The 19,212-nt window shown below is 64.9% G+C and overlaps 1 protein-coding gene across 1 annotated transcript in view; it reads right to left on the bottom strand.

The window, feature by feature from the left end:
• Positions 1-19,212, bottom strand: part of CABIN1 (calcineurin binding protein 1) — a 67,645-nt gene that overhangs the window by 25,773 nt on the left and 22,660 nt on the right. Inside the window, exons 19-27 of the mRNA XM_040251187.1 lie at positions 17,648-17,809; positions 16,815-17,021; positions 16,581-16,726; positions 14,799-15,060; positions 13,647-13,907; positions 12,456-12,607; positions 11,067-11,242; positions 5,410-5,592; positions 3,740-4,071 (exon numbers count right to left, since the gene is read on the bottom strand). Of these exons, the coding sequence (XP_040107121.1) occupies positions 3,740-4,071; positions 5,410-5,592; positions 11,067-11,242; positions 12,456-12,607; positions 13,647-13,907; positions 14,799-15,060; positions 16,581-16,726; positions 16,815-17,021; positions 17,648-17,809 (1,881 nt within the window). The remainder of the gene's footprint in view (positions 1-3,739; positions 4,072-5,409; positions 5,593-11,066; positions 11,243-12,455; positions 12,608-13,646; positions 13,908-14,798; positions 15,061-16,580; positions 16,727-16,814; positions 17,022-17,647; positions 17,810-19,212) is intronic.

Here is a 19,212-nt window from a genome sequence, read left to right as displayed (position 1 = left end):
GGAGAAGCAGGAAGCCCGCCCGGGGAAGCACATTGCTCGTGGCCTCTGGCCCGGCAGCTCTGTGGGGCCCGCGGGCGCCTCCAGGCGGGCAGCACCTGGGCGCCCGCGGGCACCGGTGTCCTGGTGTGGCTTGGGCTGCGTCTCCCTCACAGGTCATCGCGTGGGGTGTCTCTTCTGCTGCTGCTGGCCCTGTGTGTGTCTTCTTGGAGAGATGTCTATTCAGGCCCTTTGCCCGCTTTCAAGTTGGGTTGGGTTTTAATTAACGAGTTGTAAGAGCTCTTCGTGTCTTCTGGATACAAGCCTCTTGGCAGATGCGTGGTCTGCACGCCTCTCTCCCACCCTGCCGGTCCTCTTCTCACTTTGGCAGTGTCCTCTGAAGCACAGAAGTTCTCCATTTCGATCGTGTCTGGCTTACTGACCCATTTTTGCTCACCCGTGCTTTTAGCGTTCTATCTATGGAATCATCGCCTAATCCGAGACCACCTAAGATTTACATGCTTGCTTTCTTCTAGACATCTTGTAGTTTCAGCTCTGAAATTGAGGTCTTCAATCCATTTCAAGTTAATTTCTGTATACACTGTGATGGCATCACCTACTCCATGGAAGTGAGTTTGAGCAAACTCTGGGAGTTGGTGGTGGATAGGGAGGCCTGGCGCGCTGCAGTCCACAGGGTCGCAAGGAGCCAGACACGACTGAGCGCACAGGCAGGCCTCCAGCCTTGCTCTGGCTGCCCAGTTATCCCATACCGTCTGCTGAGGGGATACTGTCCTCTTTTGCCACGAGAGGACAGTGGCGGCCCGCGGAAACTCTAGTGGCCACACACGCGCCCGTTAGGCGCTGGGCTCCCGACCCGCCTGAGCTGGCGGGTGACCGGCCCCGAGCGCGGTGCCACGCCGGCTCTCCTTTCGGCTGTGACGTGACGCACAACGTAAACTCTGCCAGATGAGCCGCCGTCTTGTGAGCAGCTCACAGTGCCGTGCGCTCATACCGCTGTGCAACTGTCTCGAGCCCCACTGGGGCTCTTCACCTTTCCAGTCTGAACCCCGGCCCCATTCAACAGCAGCTCCTGGGACCACACGTGTGTGGAGTACTACTGGATTTGTTCTTTCTTTGTGTCTGAATAATTTCACTGAGGACATCCGTGTTGGAGCAGGCATCAGAATGTCCTTTCTTTTTAAGGCTGAATAATATTCCACCCTGCTTTGATTACTGGAGATTTGCAGTGAGCTCTGACACCGGGACATGTGAGTTTTCCAGGTCTGTCCTTCTCCAAGACTGTCTGGCTCCAGGAGCACACTGTAACCCACTCAGTCCTGATCCCTCGCAGCAGGTAGGGTCGCTGGTTCCCCAGGTGAGCCAGAGGCAGCAGGCTGGTGGAGCCACGCAGAGTCACTCTCCAGCGAGCTCCAGGGCCCCTGTGCTAAAAGGCCTCTGAGTGGCCCATGTGGACAGTGGGAACCACAGTTTTGAGTAATGCCACAGCCTAGGACTCAAACTCCTGCCAAGACCAAGCCCTTGGAGAATCACAGAGCGGCAAGCACGGGACTCGGGCGCGGTGGCCTTCCCCGAGGTATGGGAGCACGTGGGGGCCTGTGTCCTCAGGCATGCCCCCCACGGCGGGCCGGCAGGGGCCTTACCTTGGGGGGCCCAAGGCGGGAGTCTGGTGTACAGCAGAGCTGACCCTGGGCTGGAGGGCAGCCTTGGGGGATGTCAAGGGTCCCCAGGGGCGGACGACTATAGAAGGGATAGGAGGGCCGCAACCCCAGGCGGTGCCAACACAGAGGAGACGGGCTGTGGGCCTCGGGTGGGGCCCTTGGGCAGGACCTGAGGGGTCTGAGGCTAGCTCTGCTGGGGCCGCTCTGCCCTGGGCAGCCACAGAGCCATAAGGGGGGAGCACGGAGATGCCACCGCCACGCCCAGGCAGACTTGACAAGGAAACAGACTGCTGCTGAGCCTGCACAGCAGGAAGCGTCTGTTACCCAACAGCTGCGTGGGAAGTGGTCACCGCTGGTCAGAGACAGGCCACCAAGAGCTCTGGCCGGGCCCCAGGATGGCAGGCTGCCCAACTGGGCCCAGCACTCAGCCCACGAGGCACCCAGCAAGGCCTCTGTGCAGAGCAAATAGCAGCCTGCTGGGCCCCTGGCTGCTGCAGAAAGGGAACTCCATCTTGGGGAAGCAGGCCATCAGGCGGGACACGCAGGGACCGAGGAGCCGCAGACGTGCGGTGTGGCCCCGCAGAACAGACAGCTAGGCGGCCTCGTCCCTGCCGCTGGGCCCACGCCCACCCCACAGGGCCCCCAGCCCATCAGCCCAGCACAGGGGACCCAAACGACCTGGGCTAATTTGCAGAAGAGCACAGGGCCAGCAGTGAGCAGCGCAGGGGGAGGCGCGGTGGAGACGGCTGGGCCCCGGGAGCCGGGCTGCCTGACCTCGAGCAGAGAGAACGTGACCCCCGACGGTCACTGTCATGCAAGCAGATAAACACGCAGGGGGCCTTTGTCTCACACCAGCAGAACCGTGGACAGCGCCCCCGCGTTCTCTAGCTGACATAAGTGCGGTTTCCCACTTTTCGAAAACCCTCCCAGCAAGGACACAGGCTGAAGAGCCCACGCAGCCCAACCCCAGGCCCAGGCTAAAGCCATTTGTGGGAGTGCAGAGGTGCCCGGGGCCCCCTGGGGCCTGCGATGCAGCCCTGCTTTCCCTCCAGCAGCCGGTGACCGCCCCTCCATTCTCAGGGTATCTCACCCCCCAAGTCCCACCTCAGCTCTGCTTCTGGAGGAGGGGAGAGCACTCGCAGGCCCCACAGACTGCTCCTGAGGGGCTTCATTCAAACGCAGGTCTGCTGGGTACAGAAGGCCCGGGCATGGCCGGACGCAGCCAGGTGGGCGGGGACGCACAGAAGGGGCCAGGAAAGCCGGACAGCCCGCAGCCCCCGCCAGGCTGCAGTGCCCGTGTGCCCTGCCCTGGGGAGCCAGCCTGCCGCATGCACGGCCACTCCGCACCGCGCCACGCCCCCGCAGCAGCCGTCAGGGGGCTTCCTGCCACAGCCAGCTCCGTCTCAGGCTGTCTGCCCTCCCTGTCTCTTCAGGCCTCCAGCACGGGCCTCTGGGGGGAGTGGCTCCTGAGCCCAGGCCTTACTAAGCGGGGGAGCCAGACAAGAGTGGAGGGCACAGCCGGACCTCGGGGCCACCCCGCCAGCCCCTTGCCTGCCTGGGCAACGCGCTCCCCCCCCGCCAGCCGCCACGGCTCCTCCACCCTCGGGCTCCGAGAGCGGTGCCTTCCTCCAGCCTTAGCAGCACCCCAGCCTGCCTGGACCCCACTACTTTCCCTGTGGGACCCATCACAACGGGACTCGCCTCATTGACTCACTAGTGTACTGCAGATCTGCCCCATGTGAATGCAGCTCTGGGGGGGCTGTCTCCCCAGCTCCTCCGGGCGAGTCGGGAGCCCAGAAAAGGACGCAGACGGACCCGACCCCCCCACCAACACTAAGCGCCCGCAAGAGAGGCCTGGGGAAGCGCGGGAGCCCCTACGTCCGGGGCCCCGCTGCGGAGTCTACACGGTCTGCCCGCCGAGCTGGAGGAGGCCGCCAAGGCCAGGAAGTCCACGCGAACCACGCCCCCTCCCAGCCGCCCCGCCCACGCGAGCCGCGCCCCCTCCCAGCCGCCCCGCCCCCTGCGAGCCGCGCCCCCTCCCAGCAGCCCCGCCCACGCGAGCCCCGGCCGCCGCAGGCGCTCACCCGGTGGGTCCTGCTGTGCGTGTAGAGGAAGGCCAGCCGGTAGAGGCTCTTGTAGTGCTGTGGGAAGCGGCCGAGGCAGAGGTGCAGTGAGGCCACACACTGCTCCGTGAGGAACTGCCGCTGCTCCTCCGCCCCGGTGGGCAGCCCCTGCGGGAAGGCCAGCGGCTCCCCGGGCGCGTCTGCCCGCTTCCTCCCATCCCCCGGGGCCGGCCCAGGCGTCTGGGGCTTGGTGGGGCCGCCAGTGGGGCCCGGGGGGTCGGCAGCAGGCTTCTGGCTGCCCTGCTCTGTGGCCCGGGAGCCTTCGCTGCTCTCCGAGGACTCCTCGGCTCTCCCTGCGTTGAGAACAAGGAGACCGTCACCTCGGCTCTAGAGCCCTCCCCGCGGCCGGCGGCACCGGCGACGGAAGCGCCTCGTGACAGCCGCACGGTGGGACAGGGGCAACCCCGCAGCAGGGGGGCTCCGCCCCCAGGGCCCCACTGAGGCCTCCGTGGGCTCCCGTCTCCTCCTCGACAACATAGGCCATCCAGCTAGTGCGCAGCAGAGGTGGGGCTGCGAGCGGGGCACAGGGTGCCCCTGCAGATGGGGCGCAGGCTGTCCACCTCCAGGCAGTGCAGGGGCACGAGACACGGTCCACAGAGGGCAGGCGAGGCGCCCCCACCCAGGGCAGCACCTGCTCCAGGCTCGGCGCCCCCCACCCCAGCCTCCCTCTCCATCTTAGGGAAAGACCAGAGGAACTCTGTGCCAACCCAGTACATCCACCGCCCCCGATCAATGCCCCGTCCGTGACCCTTTGGGGGACACCTTTTCTGATCCACAGGGGTGAGGGACAGGTGGCAGGGAGCAGACAGCTGGGGGCCTCCCTAGCACGCACAGCTCTGGCTACATGGCCACACCCACATGTGAGCCCCTGAGCCCAGACTGTCCCATCCAGGGCCTGTGTGGCGACTCTGGAGCCAGGCCTGGACTCCGGGGACAGGTTACCAGCCTCCCACCAGACAGGCAGCATGGGGGGCAGATAAGGGTGCAGACTCGCTCTCTGGATCTCAGGTACTTGTCTAGTAAATGGGAACAGCCAGTGCTTTTCCCAGGGATGCTAGGAGGCTTGGCTGTTGCTGCTGCTATCTGCCAAACAGCTGTGAGCCCCAGCCGGGCCAGCGTGGAAACGCTTTCAAAATCCATGGCTGGCCAACCAGCCTTGGCCTCAGAGTACGGCCAGGACTGCTCGCCTGCCTGCAGCCTCCCAGCAAGGCCAGAAGTGGGGCTGACCACTGGCTTCCAGTGGGGCCTGGGGATCGCAGGAGCGGGGAGCTGGGCAGACCCCAGGGCCAGATCAGGGCCCGGCCAAGAAAGGCAGGGGGGTTCAGACCAAAAAGCACGCACGTGTGATGCACGGGACACCGTGTGGCCATCTGCACCAGCCCGGGGGTCTGACAAGGACAGCGTCACCAGCGCTCACTGAGCGTCATGCACCTTCCTGAGACGCTGCACTGAACTCCACGACCTGCAAGCAGGCCTGGGGTCATTCCCACCCTTCGGGAGAAGCACCGAGGCCCGGCCTGTGAGTGACTCGGCTGACCGCGGTCCCGGGGAATGGCGGAGGCACCAGGGCAGAGGCCAGGCTACTCCCAGGACGCCTGGCCGACCAGCCGCGCCGAGTCAAGGCTCCGTACCTCTCTCCTCTGTAGCCGCCGGAAGCTCTTTACCAGGCAGTCCTGGTTGGGAGCCAGGAGCGGGCGGCCTCTTCTCTGCGTAGGGCCTCCGGGAGCCCTCCTGGGAGCTGGCGGGCTCACTGAAGAAGTCCTGGGTGGAGCTCGAGTCTGAGAGCGCCACGGCTGTGCTGTCCTGGCTGCGCTCTGGGGAGGAGTAGAGTAGCGATGGGTGAGCCGCACAGCGGGGCCCAGAGGGGCCTCCCCGGGAGCCCCCCGCAGCCACTGCTCACTGCCCAGCCCGCCACCCTGGAGGCAACGAGCCCCCCCAAGGCACCAGTCTCCCGGGGCTTCCTTCCCCGGAGAGCGGTGCTCTGGTGCGTGTCTGACAGTGGGCTCTGGGGGACAAGCCTGCGCTTATAACAGCCCTGGCTCCCACATCACGAACGCTCCCGCCGCGGCTGACCGTAAGTTGCCAGTGTGATCCGTCGGAATGTGGGGCTGGGAGGAGACGCGCGGTAGTGGCCCACCGCAGGGCGTTCCCACCATAACAGGCACACGTGGCCGAGGGTCAGGGCTTGGCCAACGCCGTTAGCCAACGTGTGGTGGGTCTGCAGTGACAGTGCAGACACCTGGGCTCACCCACAAGGTGCGGGCAACAGCTGGGGGAAGGGTGTGAAGCCCTGGCGGGACCTTTTCCCCAAGGGAGCAAAGCCAAAGGCACCAGGCCGCACAGGGCAGGTGAAGCCCCGCGGGAAACACCTGCCCTGGGCAAGGCCCCGGGCCCCAGCGCTCCCACCCCAAGATGCAGGGACCCAGCCCTCTGGCTGTGCAGCGGCACCCAGACCACAGAGGACCAGCAGCGCCCAGCCCAGGCCGGCAGGTGCCGACTCCAGGACAAGACCTCTGCTGAAGGGAGAGGGGTGAGGATGCAGAGGAACCCTCCTGAGGGGCACACAGAGGCACAAAGTGAGTGGCAGGCAGAGATGGACCCTGAGAAGCCTTCCGGCCGACCAGCCAGCCCTGAGCAGAAGGCAGTGTAGGGGAACTGGAATCCGGGGCGTGGGGCCCCGAGGAGGCCCGGCAACGGCAGGGCCCGGCCCCCGCCTCGTCTACCTCTGCCCCCGCCTGGCGCCTGGGAGCACAGAGCGAAGCCCGTTCTGGGCGTGAGCCTCACTCCCTCCAGTGTCTTCTGTCCTACATGTGCTATCCCGAGTCCACGAGAAGTCTAAGACACACACACACACACAAGCAAAAAGAGCACTGTCAAGAAACAAAGCAATCGGCACGGCCATGTCAGAGACGCCCTGCCCCTCCTCTCCACGCTCACTTTCCCTAAACTGTCACTGTCCACAGAAGAGCTGCAGTCACGCAGCGTGTGCTGACCATGCTCAAGGCAGGAGCCTGACAGGGGGAGGGGCGCGCCGCCCACACCGTGGGACCGTGTCACCCGAGGACAGACTTCAGTGCAGATGCTAAGTTACTCTGTAAAAAGACTTGTGAATAAACCGATCGGAGAGATAACACGACCATCACGAGAGGCTGCAGCTCAGCAGGGACAGGGCAAGGGCCTGAAGCCTGCAGGGCCACCGTCAGACAGCACCCTGCAGCTCTAGGGAAGAGGGGCCCTGGGGAGCAAGAGCGTGTGAGTGCTCATGCCCGGGAACCAGAGGACACGTGTGTCGCTGCAAAGATGGCCACCAATGGGAGCTAAGGGCCCTGGGACAGGTCTTTCCTATCTTCCGTGTGTGTCTAAGAGGTCAGCGTGAGGCTGCTGAAAACGATCCTGATTTTCAGTACTACGAAGCAAGCAAGGTTTCACACTAAGAAGCCAGTCAAGCCCCCGTGAGGCCTTTGCATGGGTTGTGCTGGGGGCTTCCAGGCCCCAGTCCTAAGGCAGGGCCAGACCCAGCAGAGAGCTGGGAGACCCACAGGGCTGGACGGCAGGGCCTTCCAGGGAAAGGCACACGGTGGACCCTGGGGACTACCCACCTCCCAGGCACCCCTCCCCCACCTCCAGAGGCGCCCAAGGCCCAGGGCAAGGGACAGAGCTGGAGGAGCAGGGAGTAGGGCCCGGCCCGCTGACTTAGGGCGGGCCGTCCCCTGGGGCTCTCCTCAGGCAGGTCTGACTCAGCCCACACCACCTGGACTCTGAGGACTCCCAGGCCAGCCCAAAAGAGCTCTGGTGACAAGACGTGCAATCCCTGCTGTGTCTTCTCCGTTTGCTCCGGCAGGATGACTAGAAACGGCCCACAGCCATCCAGTCTATTAGCTCGGCTATGTGAAGGCTCAAGGAAAGAACCATATGCCCGTGTGGTCAGAACCGTGGCCACTCCGGCTGCTGAACCCCAACAGGGTGACCCCTGTTCCGCTGGCCAGAAAACAACAGGTTCTAAGAAAAGTCAGCCTGAGTGCAGTCAATGTTTTCAGAAGTCTTTACACTGGCAAGGTCTGCCCCAGTCGGGCCGATGGCCACCAAGTGCCCCCCGCTACAGGCCCAGCAGACTGGACAGATGCCCCAGAGAAGAAACACCAGGAACCCACTCCACACTCCCAAGAAAGGCAGCAGCAGCCTCCCCTCAGGGTCTCTCTTCTCCCACCTGGTCACTCAGCGTCTGAACACCATGTCTTTGCTCCCACGGTCCCTTGCCTGAAATGGCCCTCCTCCAGGAAGTCCTCTTGACCCACCAAACCCCAGAGGCAGCTCATGACGCTCCCTTGGGAAACCAAGCGCCACCCCAGGGACACACAGACCCAACCAAGACCTCCTCTAGGCTCTCCCAACGGCGCCCTCTCCCAGGCTGAGCACCCACTAGGCCCTCCCCAGACACCACGAAGAGCTACAGCTTGAGGACCAGGGAGGGGAGGAAGAGGAGGCTCATTGCCGGCCCTCTCCCGCCTCCCCACCCTGGCCTGACGCTGGGAGGAGACGGAGAGGCTCATGGCCTGGCCCTCTCCCGCCTCCCCACCCTGGCCTGACGCTGGGCCTGCCCTGTGGGGATGCAGGAGCACCCGGGCACCATGGGCAGGGCTGTGCCCAGAACACAGCCTGCCCTGCGTCCATCTGTTCTTGAGGACGCCGCCCTGTCCCCCCCGGACATGCCCGGGGCCCTGTCCTTCGGAGACCACGCGAGAGTCTGCCGCCTTTGCAATCTTTTTAAGGGAAAAGCAACAAAGCGACAAGAGTCCAGACGGAGGGGCCTGGCAGGCAGGCGGGTGGTGCAAGGAGGCCGGGGCTGCGGTGCATCTGGCTGGAGCTGGGACGGAAGCCAAGTGCGTCAGACATACACTCTCCAAACACAGCACGGCGACGCAGAGGCGCCCTGGCCACGGGCAGCAGGGAGCTGGACTGAGGGGCAGCACGCGTCAGCTTGGTCCCTGAAGCGAGCCGGGGCAGCGCAAGCGGGATGGCCAGGGCGGTGCGCTCAGGGTTAGGGGCGGCACGGGCAATGCTGGTGGAAGCAGCGTGGGGGACCGCGGGGACGGGCACAGGTGTACACAAGACAGGTGGGGGATGGCGGCGTGGCAGTGACGATGGATGCTGCGGGGCTCCCCAAGGACCTGCGTGGCTCACCAACCCCGGGGCTCCTGCTGCACGTGGGCCCACAGGCACCCCGCAGCCCAGCGGCCCCGCCCTCCTGACGCCCACACCCCAGTCCCGGCTGAGCTTCGCCCAGAAGGCAAGGCCACAGGCTGCCTGGAGGGCCCACCCCAAGGCCCCCGCCCGCTCCGGGACTCTGAGGTGACACGGAGGACGTCAGGAGACAGCGAGGGGCCTGGCCAGTCCATTCCAGGGCCGGGCCGCTCTGTCAGGCCTACTCCCTGGACCCTGCGGGCAGCGACCCCCCACCAGGGAGACACACACACCCAGCACCCTCGGCCTGCAGGGGCCTCCCCACTGCCCACCTGAGACTCCAGCTGCCCTCGGCCCAGCCCCAACTAGCCCTGCAGCCTCCTGCCCTCAGCCCACTCCCTCAGAGGGGACAGGACCCATGGCCAAGCCCGCCAGGTGGCCGCAAGCACGGGCGCCTGGTGCCACACCTGGGACCCAGCCCGGAGCCACCTCACAGAGCTTCCTGCAGGGACCCGGACGCACACAGGCACACGCATTGGACATGTGCACGCTGCACACCACAGCGTGCGGAGCACAGGGCCTGCTCCGGGCTCTCATCCTGCTGGGTCAAGCCCGTGTCAACGGCCATCTCTGGAAGCACCCTGAAGGCGCCAACGCTCTCTGGCGCTGAAATCCTCAACAGCATCTCCCGAGATGGGTGAATTGAGAGGTGAGGCTGCAGGGCTGCAGAGCAGAGGCCTCACGGTGTCTGTCCCTCTTGGTCCAGCTGGGGCCCTCGGTCAGCCATGCGCACCTCCCGCTGCCCGGGGACTGCTTGGTTCCAGGCACTCTCCCCAGGGCTGTGGGGGGGGCGACAGAAAGCTCCCCACCCTGGTGTGGGCGGTTCAGAGAGCACCCAGGCCTCTGACGCCATGCTAAGTGATCGTGGAGATGGTGAGCAGTCACCAAGCTCCCTACACAGACCCTGGCCACCTTCCGGAACCTCTCCCAGTCTCTCTGGATAAGAGCTGACCCGGGCGCACTCTGGGGCTGAGGTGGAGGCATCCTCAGGAGCAGCGCGGCCTGAGGTGGGCCCGGCGCTCAGCGGCCCATCCAGCAGGCAGCAGGGTAGCCTGCAGAGCTGAGGTGGCACCTGGGCTGTGCGCGTGGCTCCCTGCACATGCTTCCGGAGCCAGGCGCCCAGCAAACGTGAAGGCAGCACCTGTCTGCAGTGCTCTGCTCCCCATCGCCACGCACACGCGTGTGCCAGGGCGGGACCCCGAGCGGTGCTCCCAACCCTGAGACCGGCCTGGCCCCAAGTCCTCCAGAGAGCGCCTGGCAGAAAGGACTTCCCGAGTAGGGACTCGTTTCCAGTGTGTTCTCAGTGTCCTCAAGATGAAAGGTCCCAAGAGGGCTCACCCTGAGGTGCAGGGCAGGGAGGGCCCTGCTTGGGGCACGTCTGTGGGGTCGTAGTGGGAGGACAGGCCGGCCAGCTCCGGGTCTGTGCTCCCTGCTCGGGGCGGGCGGGCGGGCGGGCGGGCGGGCGGGGACGGAGACACACAGCACATGCTCAGACGGCCCACGGAGATCTGCATACACACACCCACAGCCGGGGGCCCAGCCAGCACGCGCTCCCCTCAGGGCGCAGACGGTAGCCCAGGGAGTCGCGGGCCCCGGGACCCCCGCAGCTCTGCAGGGCCCTGCTCCCGCACTTGCCCTCAGGGCCCGGCCCGCGTCCTGGTGCGCCAGAGGGGAGCGCGAGGGGACCGACTGCGAGGCCGGCATGCAGGCCTGCGGTGTTAAGTGAGGATGTGGTGACCGGCCGCCGCCTGCCCGGCCCGCACGGGGAGCCGGCCGATTCCCCGCCAGCTCATCTGATCCCCACGGCCTCGCCCGCAGCGGGCAAGGCAGACTCCCGGACGCCCCCGGGGGCGGGGCAGGTGGCAGCCCTGAGCATGTGGGGGCAGAGGGTCACGGTGAGTCCATGAGGTTAATGAAGACCGCAACATTGCCCGTGTCAGCCCACACCCGGCACCCCCTCAAACAGCAAAGCGACTCATTGCCCGAAGCGCCCCCCCGGGACTGGCGTGCCGCCCTGGGCTGGCGGGAGGGGGAACAGGGACTGTACCGTCCGGCGTGGCCTGCTGGTGGGGTTTTTTACATTTGACGTAATCGTGGTCAACCGGAGTGGCTGTGTAAGGTGGGGAAGTCAGACCTGGGCCAGAGGAGGGGAGGGGGGCTCCGGGGCCCGGCAGTGTCCCAGCTGAAGAGCGGGAGTCCTCGTCCACCAGGCAGGCCTTCTCCCTGTGGGCCAGAGGGCAGGTGCATCAGGGTCCATCTCCCCTGAGGCGGGGCCAGTGCCGCTGGTGGCACCGTCCCCTCGGGTGACCCGTCCCCGGGTGGCACTCGTCTCCAGGTGGCAATCGTGCCCTCGGGTGGCACCGTCCCCTCGGGTGACCCAACCCCAGGTGGCACCCGTCCCCTTGGGTGGCACTGTCCCAGGGCTGACCAGGGGCCCTACTTGGGCTCCAGCCCTAGCCAGTCACTGCCCAATCTTTACAGCTGCGCCTGCTGCCAGCTCAAGTCTCACAGCAGGCAGACGCCTCCCTGGAGGCACCCACCCCACACCCCCAGCACCTCGTGTGACGCCCGGGGCCTGAGGAATCTCATCCTGGTCAGTGTGTGGCCACGCTCACATGTGCAGAAGGAAACGGCCGCAGAAAGCACGGCGCCCTGAGCTCCGCTCAGGAGTCGTGCCAGTGGGTGGGGAGCGTCTCAGAGGCAGTCCCAGACCCACTGCCAGGACCGCCGACCTCCAGCTCATGTGGCAGCACGTTTCCATACAGTACAGGAGCCGGGAGCTGAGTGCGTCCCTGGAGCACGTGTGGACGCACAGCACGCGCTCTGGGGAGCAGACGGGTGGGTCGCCACGCGCCAGTCCATGCTCACACCTGCCGGAGCCTCCTACAACTAGCGTCCCTGTGCGTCACTTATATAATTTTCAAGTAAAAAAAAAAAAAAAGACTTATAATCACACAAAGCCTGTTCCTGCTGTGTCTGGAGGACACTTTCTGACGACGACCTCTGGGCACACTGCGTCCCACCTGGGTGATGTCCACACGTGTGCCCACCTGTCCCACAAGCTAACAGCACGGAGCCCAGCTGGGCATGGGCCCAGAGATGGGGCGAGCTGAGCCAAAGCTCCAGGACATGGACACTGGGTGACCCACACCCCAGGAAGGCCTGCCAGGCGATCACACCACGGCCCCAGCGCCCGAAGCTCAGCGAGGCTTAGAGAGGACCCTTGCCTGGGTCTGGGGCAGGAGGCTGCAGTGAGCAGCGTCCACTCAGGCAGAGCTGTGCTGGGAGGTGACAGGGTGGTGCAGGGTGCTCATGCACCGTCTGCATCTGGGGTTCAATAGAAGGACTCCGGCCGCCACTGGGTGCCTGGGGCCTGGCCTGACTACTGAGCTCAGCAGACCCTGCCCCACCCAGCCACTAGGAGCACCCTACTCACTTCTCTGAGGCTTTGGGTGCGTTCTTCTCCTCGCCCCTGGCAAAGGGCCCTTCTGCAGCCTCCTTCATGAAGCTCACCAGGACCTCTGCACTGACCCCGGAATCTGGCCTCCCCAGGAGCTTCAGGATGGACGCGTGGAGCCGGAAGTACACCTGGGACGATGACGGCACGGCGTGAACAGCACCCCTAGAGGCCGAGCGAGGCTGCCTGTCCCCGACCCCCTCCCCCAGGGGCTCACTCAGCACTGCCCTCCCTGCACCACCATCCCACACCCCCCACCCCGCCCTGGCACCACGGAGAGTGGACAGCGCCTGCACACGCATCCCTGCACCGCGGGTCCCGAGGGGGGAGGCCACACCAGAGAAGGGCTGGGTGCCTACGGCAGAGGGGGCCTGCCAGCCCCTCCCACTACGTCTTGTCAGGGAAAAAAGACAGCTTAACAGGTGCTGAGCATGTCACTTCGTGTCTGCGTGTTAACAGGAAACACGTCCAGAAAGAAGGATAGGGCCCAGATTTTAAGACAGAGTACTGCAACCGAGGAGCTGGGATCGTTGGGGACTTTTTTCAGTTTAAACACTTTTGAACGATTCCATTCTTATGGTTTCCTTAACCACTAATGATTGTTAACTTAATCAACAGAAGCAAATACGTAAATACAAAAAAGGGGTAAGCATGCAGACTCTGCCCCCAATTCCCAGCGGCTTTCTGGGCAGAGGAATGGTGGGGTGGACGCGCGGCCTGAAAAGGGCGATGCTGACGAGCCCCAGGCCCCAGGAAGCCAGGAGCCCCCAGGCCTGCACCGTGTCCATGGAACCCGCCTCGTGGACCACGTGTGCGCCAGGGAGGACCCCGAGCATGCCGCCTGAACCCACACGCACACCCAGGCAGGGCACACAGTCTGCTTGGGAGGAGCATGCAAGACTGTGACCCTGGGGTCCAGAGGGTTGCGGCTCCTCGGCTCCCCCGTCCCCCAGCTGGGAGGCCCCTCCCCGAGCACCTAGGGAGCAGGCTGCAGGTGCAAGGGCCCGGAGCTGCAGTGCTGGGGGCTGACGCTTCCCCCCGAGAAGGGACAGTGAGCACCCTCGGAGGGGAACGGCCGCGGGAACAGGAGCGCACCCGGCGCCACGGGGTGGCCGCAGGGCTGTCTCGGGAGCGCACACCTGCCCCGCCCCGCGGCCAGCGCAGCCGCACCTCCAGGGCCTCCATGGCCAGCTCGGGGGGGTTGTGGTAGTGAATCTTCTTGGGGTAGCGGGCCGCCTCCTCGTGCAGAAGGTGGCTGGCCTGCCGGTAGTGCCGCAGGTACACAGCGGGCGGCTGCTGCTGCTTCTCGGCCACCTTGCCCAGCATGTAGTGGATGAGCCACTCCTCCTCATCCCCGTCGCCCTCACAGCGCGCCGCCGACGTGAAGCAGTGCCGGGCCGTCTCCAGCATGCTGTTTCGCCGCTCCTCCAACTGCAGGGGACACGACCCGCCCTCGTCTGACTGCGGGGTCCGCAACAGCCCCAAGGGCGGCCCCCGGACCCCCCAGGGCCCCTCGCCTGACTGCGGGGTCCGCAACAGCCCTGAGGGAGGCCCCTGGACCCCTCATCTAACTCTGGGACCCCCAACAGCCCTGAGATGGCCCCCGGACCACCCTGGGCCCTTGTCTGACGCTGGGACCCGCACCAGCCCCCAAGAGTCCCTGGGACAGGCCCCAGGGCTCTACACTAGCGTCTCCTGCAGGCGCTCCCGCCTCAGGTCAGCTCCCTACACTGCACGCTCCTCACAGCTCCGCAGGCCCGGGCCACCCCCACTCAGCGCGCTGCACGGAGGTCGAGGGAGGCACGAGGCCGAGGGCCCTGCGAGCTTGTGTGCTGCTCTGCAGGGTGCTGTCGGGGGGGATGGTCCTCGGCCTGGCGACAGAGACCTCGCTCAAGCGCAGGCTGATGGTGCTCACCCGCGGCGAGGCTCCCACTGGCTAAGCATCTGCTGTCCCCAGGCCTCCCTGCGGCCCCACAACCATCAACGGCCTTGACCACAGACAGTCCACATGCAGGCCCCTTTGTGCCTGCTCTCCAGGGAAGCCTCCCTGGACAAAGGTGTCCTGCCACACGCGCCTGGACACACCATGGAGCCCCTCTGCGTCCCCTCAAGGAGCCGAGGGAGCCCCCACAGCACCCACACCACATCCCAGTGTTGACACCCTTACAAGGACTCGACAAGCCCCTCAGAAGGAAGAGGGAGGAGCCAGCGGTTCTGTCATGGCCCTGAAGCCTGCACTGACCAGAGCTCAGCCCCCGGCCAGGGCGTGCGGGGGGCAGGCACCCAGCTGGCAGGGCCCGAGCCCCTCCCCGCCGCCCTCACCTGCTGCACGAGCTCAGCGGGCAGCTCGGGCCTCCACTGCTTCAGCTGGCGTGAGGCGAAGGAGTGCAGGGCGTAGGACATGGTACCGAATTCGATCCACAGGGACAGGTTGGAGCTGTCGATCTCGAGTGCCCGCCGGAAGCAGCTGAGCACAGGTGTGGCGTGCTTCCAGATGGGCCCATCGCTCTTCAGCTCGTTGGAGTTCAGCTTGTCTTGGATGCGGCTGGCCCGGGCCAGAGCCATGCCCGCCCAGGAGTCGAACCTGCAGCCACGATGGAGCGTGGCTCAGAACACTGCTGCCACAGGCACCCCTGAGCTGGAGACCCACCCCGAGGGGAGCACAGGGCACAGGTTTCCAGGCCCCTCACCAGTGCCCGGGCACTACGCTGACAGGACAGCCCTGGCACGGGCAGGCCTGCCACCCTGCTGCCCTCCGCTTCCCTGCCTGGAGGGTGGCCCCACAGGGCAGCTCCGGGGGGTGCACAGGGGCTGTCCTGCAGCTGTGACCTCGTGCCCTATAGCCTCCCTGAGCCTCAGCTTGGGGCAGCTCAGACCCTGAGACCCCCGTCACCCAGCTTCCACCAGCTGTCCCCGGGATCCAGGGCAGGCCCCAGCAGCCAGATGACAGCGAGGGGACCACGTGATGCCTGAGACCCAGCATCCTGAGACCACCCCAGAGGGGTTGCAGGGGAGAGCGCAGGGGCCTGAGATCCGAGGCCACAAGTGGGCCCTCAGAGTCCAGCATTCTCAGCGCACAGCACAGAGAAGCAGCATGCACATGGCCACACTGCCCTCCGGTAGCTGCCAGTCTCCACCCATCCTAGCAGAGCCATAAAGCTGGCCCCTGGTGTCCCCGGGCCACGCCATGTCGGGGAGCCCGCCGGCTCACAAAGCTCCCTGGCTCTCTCCTGGGCACTTCCGCCCTCCGGGCCCGGGAATGAGGGAAGGGGAGGCCTGAGCGGATGGTGAGCAGTCTTTCTCCCCGGAGAGGGGGAGGGGGCTGGGGGGAGCATGGTGGGAATAGCTGGGGGCCTTCCGCCTGGGCAGTTCCTTCCATGCCCTGCCACAGCAGCATCCACGGGCCTGCGTGCAGCCAGAACAGGATCTGCCGCCCTGGTCACCAACACGAGTGCGCAGGACAGACGCGGGCTCACAGGCCCCCAAGGGCTCCTCCAGGCAGCTTCTCCCTCAGCGGAGAGAGGGACATGCTGGCTTCTCTCCTCAGACCCCAGACCCCCGCTTCCTGGCCCGGAGTTCTGACAAGGCAGACCTCCCCATCCCCGAGAACACCCAGGAAGGCTGCCCACGAGTGCCCCTCGGAGCCTTCAGACACAGGTCACTTGCAGAGGGGCCTCTCTTGACCTTGGCCCTCCGAGACATGGCTGGCTCTCCGCTGGCTGGACCTCACGACTGAGCCAGCCCTTCGGGAGGGGCAGGCCAGTCCCTGCGTTTCAGGCAGAGGCCACCAGGGCCTGCTCACTGGAAGAAAGCCTGGGCCTCCGGTACAACTGGCCCCCAGGTCTGCACCAGCATGGCAGCCCCGCCCCAAGGAGGAAAACAGCCACAATAAGAGGTGTGGCCTTGGAGGAGGCAGGCATCCAGCCGACTCCCCGGGGCTGGGGGCCGGGACCAGGAGTGGAGGCTGCGCCCCAGCAGGCTGGAGCCAGGCAGCAACCCCACACCGCAGGCCGGGAGCAGAGGGCCGCCCGAGACCGGGGGAGAGGGCTCCGCGCGCTTGTCCTCCTCCTCCTGGGGGCCGCCCTCCCGCAGCCCGCTGCTCACCTGTCGGGGCAGACGCAGATGTCGTGCATGTAGAACTTGATGGCCTTGGACTGCTCCTTGTTCTTGAAGTGGTAATCGGCCAGGAGGTAGTAAAGCTCGTTGACCACTGGAGGGGAGGGATCGGCCCCTTCGGGGAGGCAAGGCACCTGGCAGGTGAGAGGGCAGGCATGAGGGGCCGAGGCGCACAGGCGCTGGGGTGCGGGAGACAGGCCCCCGCCGGCAGCCAGCCCCGACCTCGACAGAGGTGCCCTCGATGTAGGCAGACACTCTGTCCAGGCTCAGGGCGGGCCGCTCGGTGCGGGGCACGATAGTGGCGATCCTCCTCAGGAGGTTGGCCAGGTCGGCGGACACGGTGCTGGTCTTGTAGCTGTCAAACTCGGGAAGGGTCTTGGGCTTGAAGTACTCGAACATGAACAGGGCGTCCTCCCACAGCAGATCCACCTGCAGGCAGACAGAGGCGGTCGGAGCGCAGCCGAGGGCTCGCACGGGGAGCGCTCCACGCAAGCACTCTCGGCGGCCCCCGGCAGCAAGGCCACCGCACACGGGAGCCAGAAACCACACCTGTGCACGTGAAGCACCCACTCACAGACGGCAGCCCCCAAACTCACTCGCGTGGCGGGGAGAACGCGAACCAACACAAGCCTGGCCTCTATAAAGACAGACTCTGGGGCTGAGGGCTCCCTCTGTGAGTCCACACCGCCACGCTAGAGGGCCAGTCACCTGGCTGCCAAATGCTGAGCAAGGGCCTGCTCTGGGCCGGGGCAGTTTGCACACCGAAGGGGAAACAGCAGACTCTGCCCACAGGAGTGCGCACTCCGGGGTGGGCTCCCTCAGATCAAAGCTTCACTGACCATGTTCAGGAGCCATGAGCTAACACCCGCTTGCAGTCTGAAAACCCAACACCAAACGAATGGAAACTCTCTAAGGGATTCTCTGTATGGCTCCAGCTAGGGGGACACGTCTACTGCAGAACTGCCGCGCTGCTGCGTGTCTGGGTAACTAGCTCAGCCGCGCGCCCAGTCCCTCCCTCTGACGGGCCTAGTGCGCCTGGCGCTGCAGCCCCTCACCTGCTGGGCCGCGTGCTCCTCCAGGTACCGGGCCTTGCTCTTCTTGCTGGGGTAGCTGTACAGGCAGTAGAAGCACTGCTCCAGGGCTGTCTCCAGCTCCTCCTTGTGTGGGTGTGCGTCCTCCGCGGTGGGCGCAGCCAGCTCCTTCTGGAGGACGCGTACCTGGCAGGGGAGCAGGTGGGGAGAGGCGGCTGGGGGCGGGTGCCTCCGCTGACCTGGGGGGCGTGCTGGGCCCAGGACCCCGGATGGGCCCGCCAGCCCTGCAGCCGCTCCACAGGCCTGAGGAAGGCCCGCCCAGCCTCCCTGCCACCAGCACCCAGGCGGCTTCTAGCTACATGCGTTCATTTCGCCGTTCGCCTGCCCCCCAGGCATCTACACGAGCACCATCTCATGCTGGGCACAGGGAGACACCGTGCCTGCCCTTGGGACCCTCAGACTCCCCTGGAGGGGTGTTAATTAGAGAGTCAGTCACGGCAGACGGTGAGTCCCGTTAGGGCCGCGGGGACCTGTGGCAGACACCAGCGAGGCCCTCAGAGGAGGCGATCGACACAGCCAATGGGTGAATCTGTGGAGGCGGAGCCACGGCCATCGTTATGCCTTGCTGTTAGCAAACGCACGCCCTCTTCAAGTATCTGTGGCATTTCCACCAAGACTAGAAATAAAAAGCGAGGCACCCCACTCCAGTACTCTTGCCTGGAAAATCCCATGGACGGGGGAGCCTGGTAGGCTGCGGTCCATGGGGTCGCTACGAGTTGGACATGACCGAGCGACTTCACTTTCACTTTTTACTTTCATGCACTGGAGGAGGAAATGACAACCCACTCCAGTGCTCTTGCCTGGAGAATCCCAGGGACAGGGGAGCCTGATGGGCTGCCATTTATGGGGTCACACAGAGTCGGACACGACTGAAGCAACTTAGCAGCAGCAACAAATACTAGAGATTAAGCAGAGTACCGACCAGATCTTCTAAACATAACTCAGTAAAGTTAGAAACGGGTTATATGAAGATGGCAAATATCAAAACTTACGGCATGCAGCTAAAAATGTACTTGGGGAAAACCTATAATCTTTACCACAGGTGTATTAGAAAGTGATCACCAACGTAAGCATTTACTTCAGTAAGTTAGGAAAACAGAGCAAATCCACACAAAGTAAAAAGCATTAAATACTAAAGTACTACTTCGTGACCTAGAAGCAAAGAGAAAACAGGTCAGTAGCTGGCTAATATTGGTCAGCCAACAGCTGGTTTAGGTGAAGAAACTAATTTCAACCAACCACACGCAACACTTCTCAACGAAGGACAACGAAGCGCAGAAGAGGGACGCTGGCGGGGCAAAGGGGCGGGGCCAGGGCGCCGCTGCCGCTACGTCACTTCAGTCGCGTCCGACTCAGTGCGACCCCACAGACGGCAGCCCACCAGGCTCCGCCGTCCCTGGGATTCTCCAGGCAAGAACACCGGGGGGGTTAGGGGCACTGCAGAGGCCGTAAAATCTGAAGCAAACGCCTGAACAATGTCATGCTTATGTGAACCCTACTGAAAAACAGATCTGCCTTGAGAAAATAGT

Source organism: Oryx dammah, unplaced genomic scaffold, assembly GCF_014754425.2.
Source record: "Oryx dammah isolate SB20612 unplaced genomic scaffold, SCBI_Odam_1.1 HiC_scaffold_12, whole genome shotgun sequence".
NCBI lineage: Eukaryota > Metazoa > Chordata > Mammalia > Artiodactyla > Bovidae > Oryx > Oryx dammah.
This window is presented reverse-complemented; position numbering and strand designations above follow the sequence as displayed.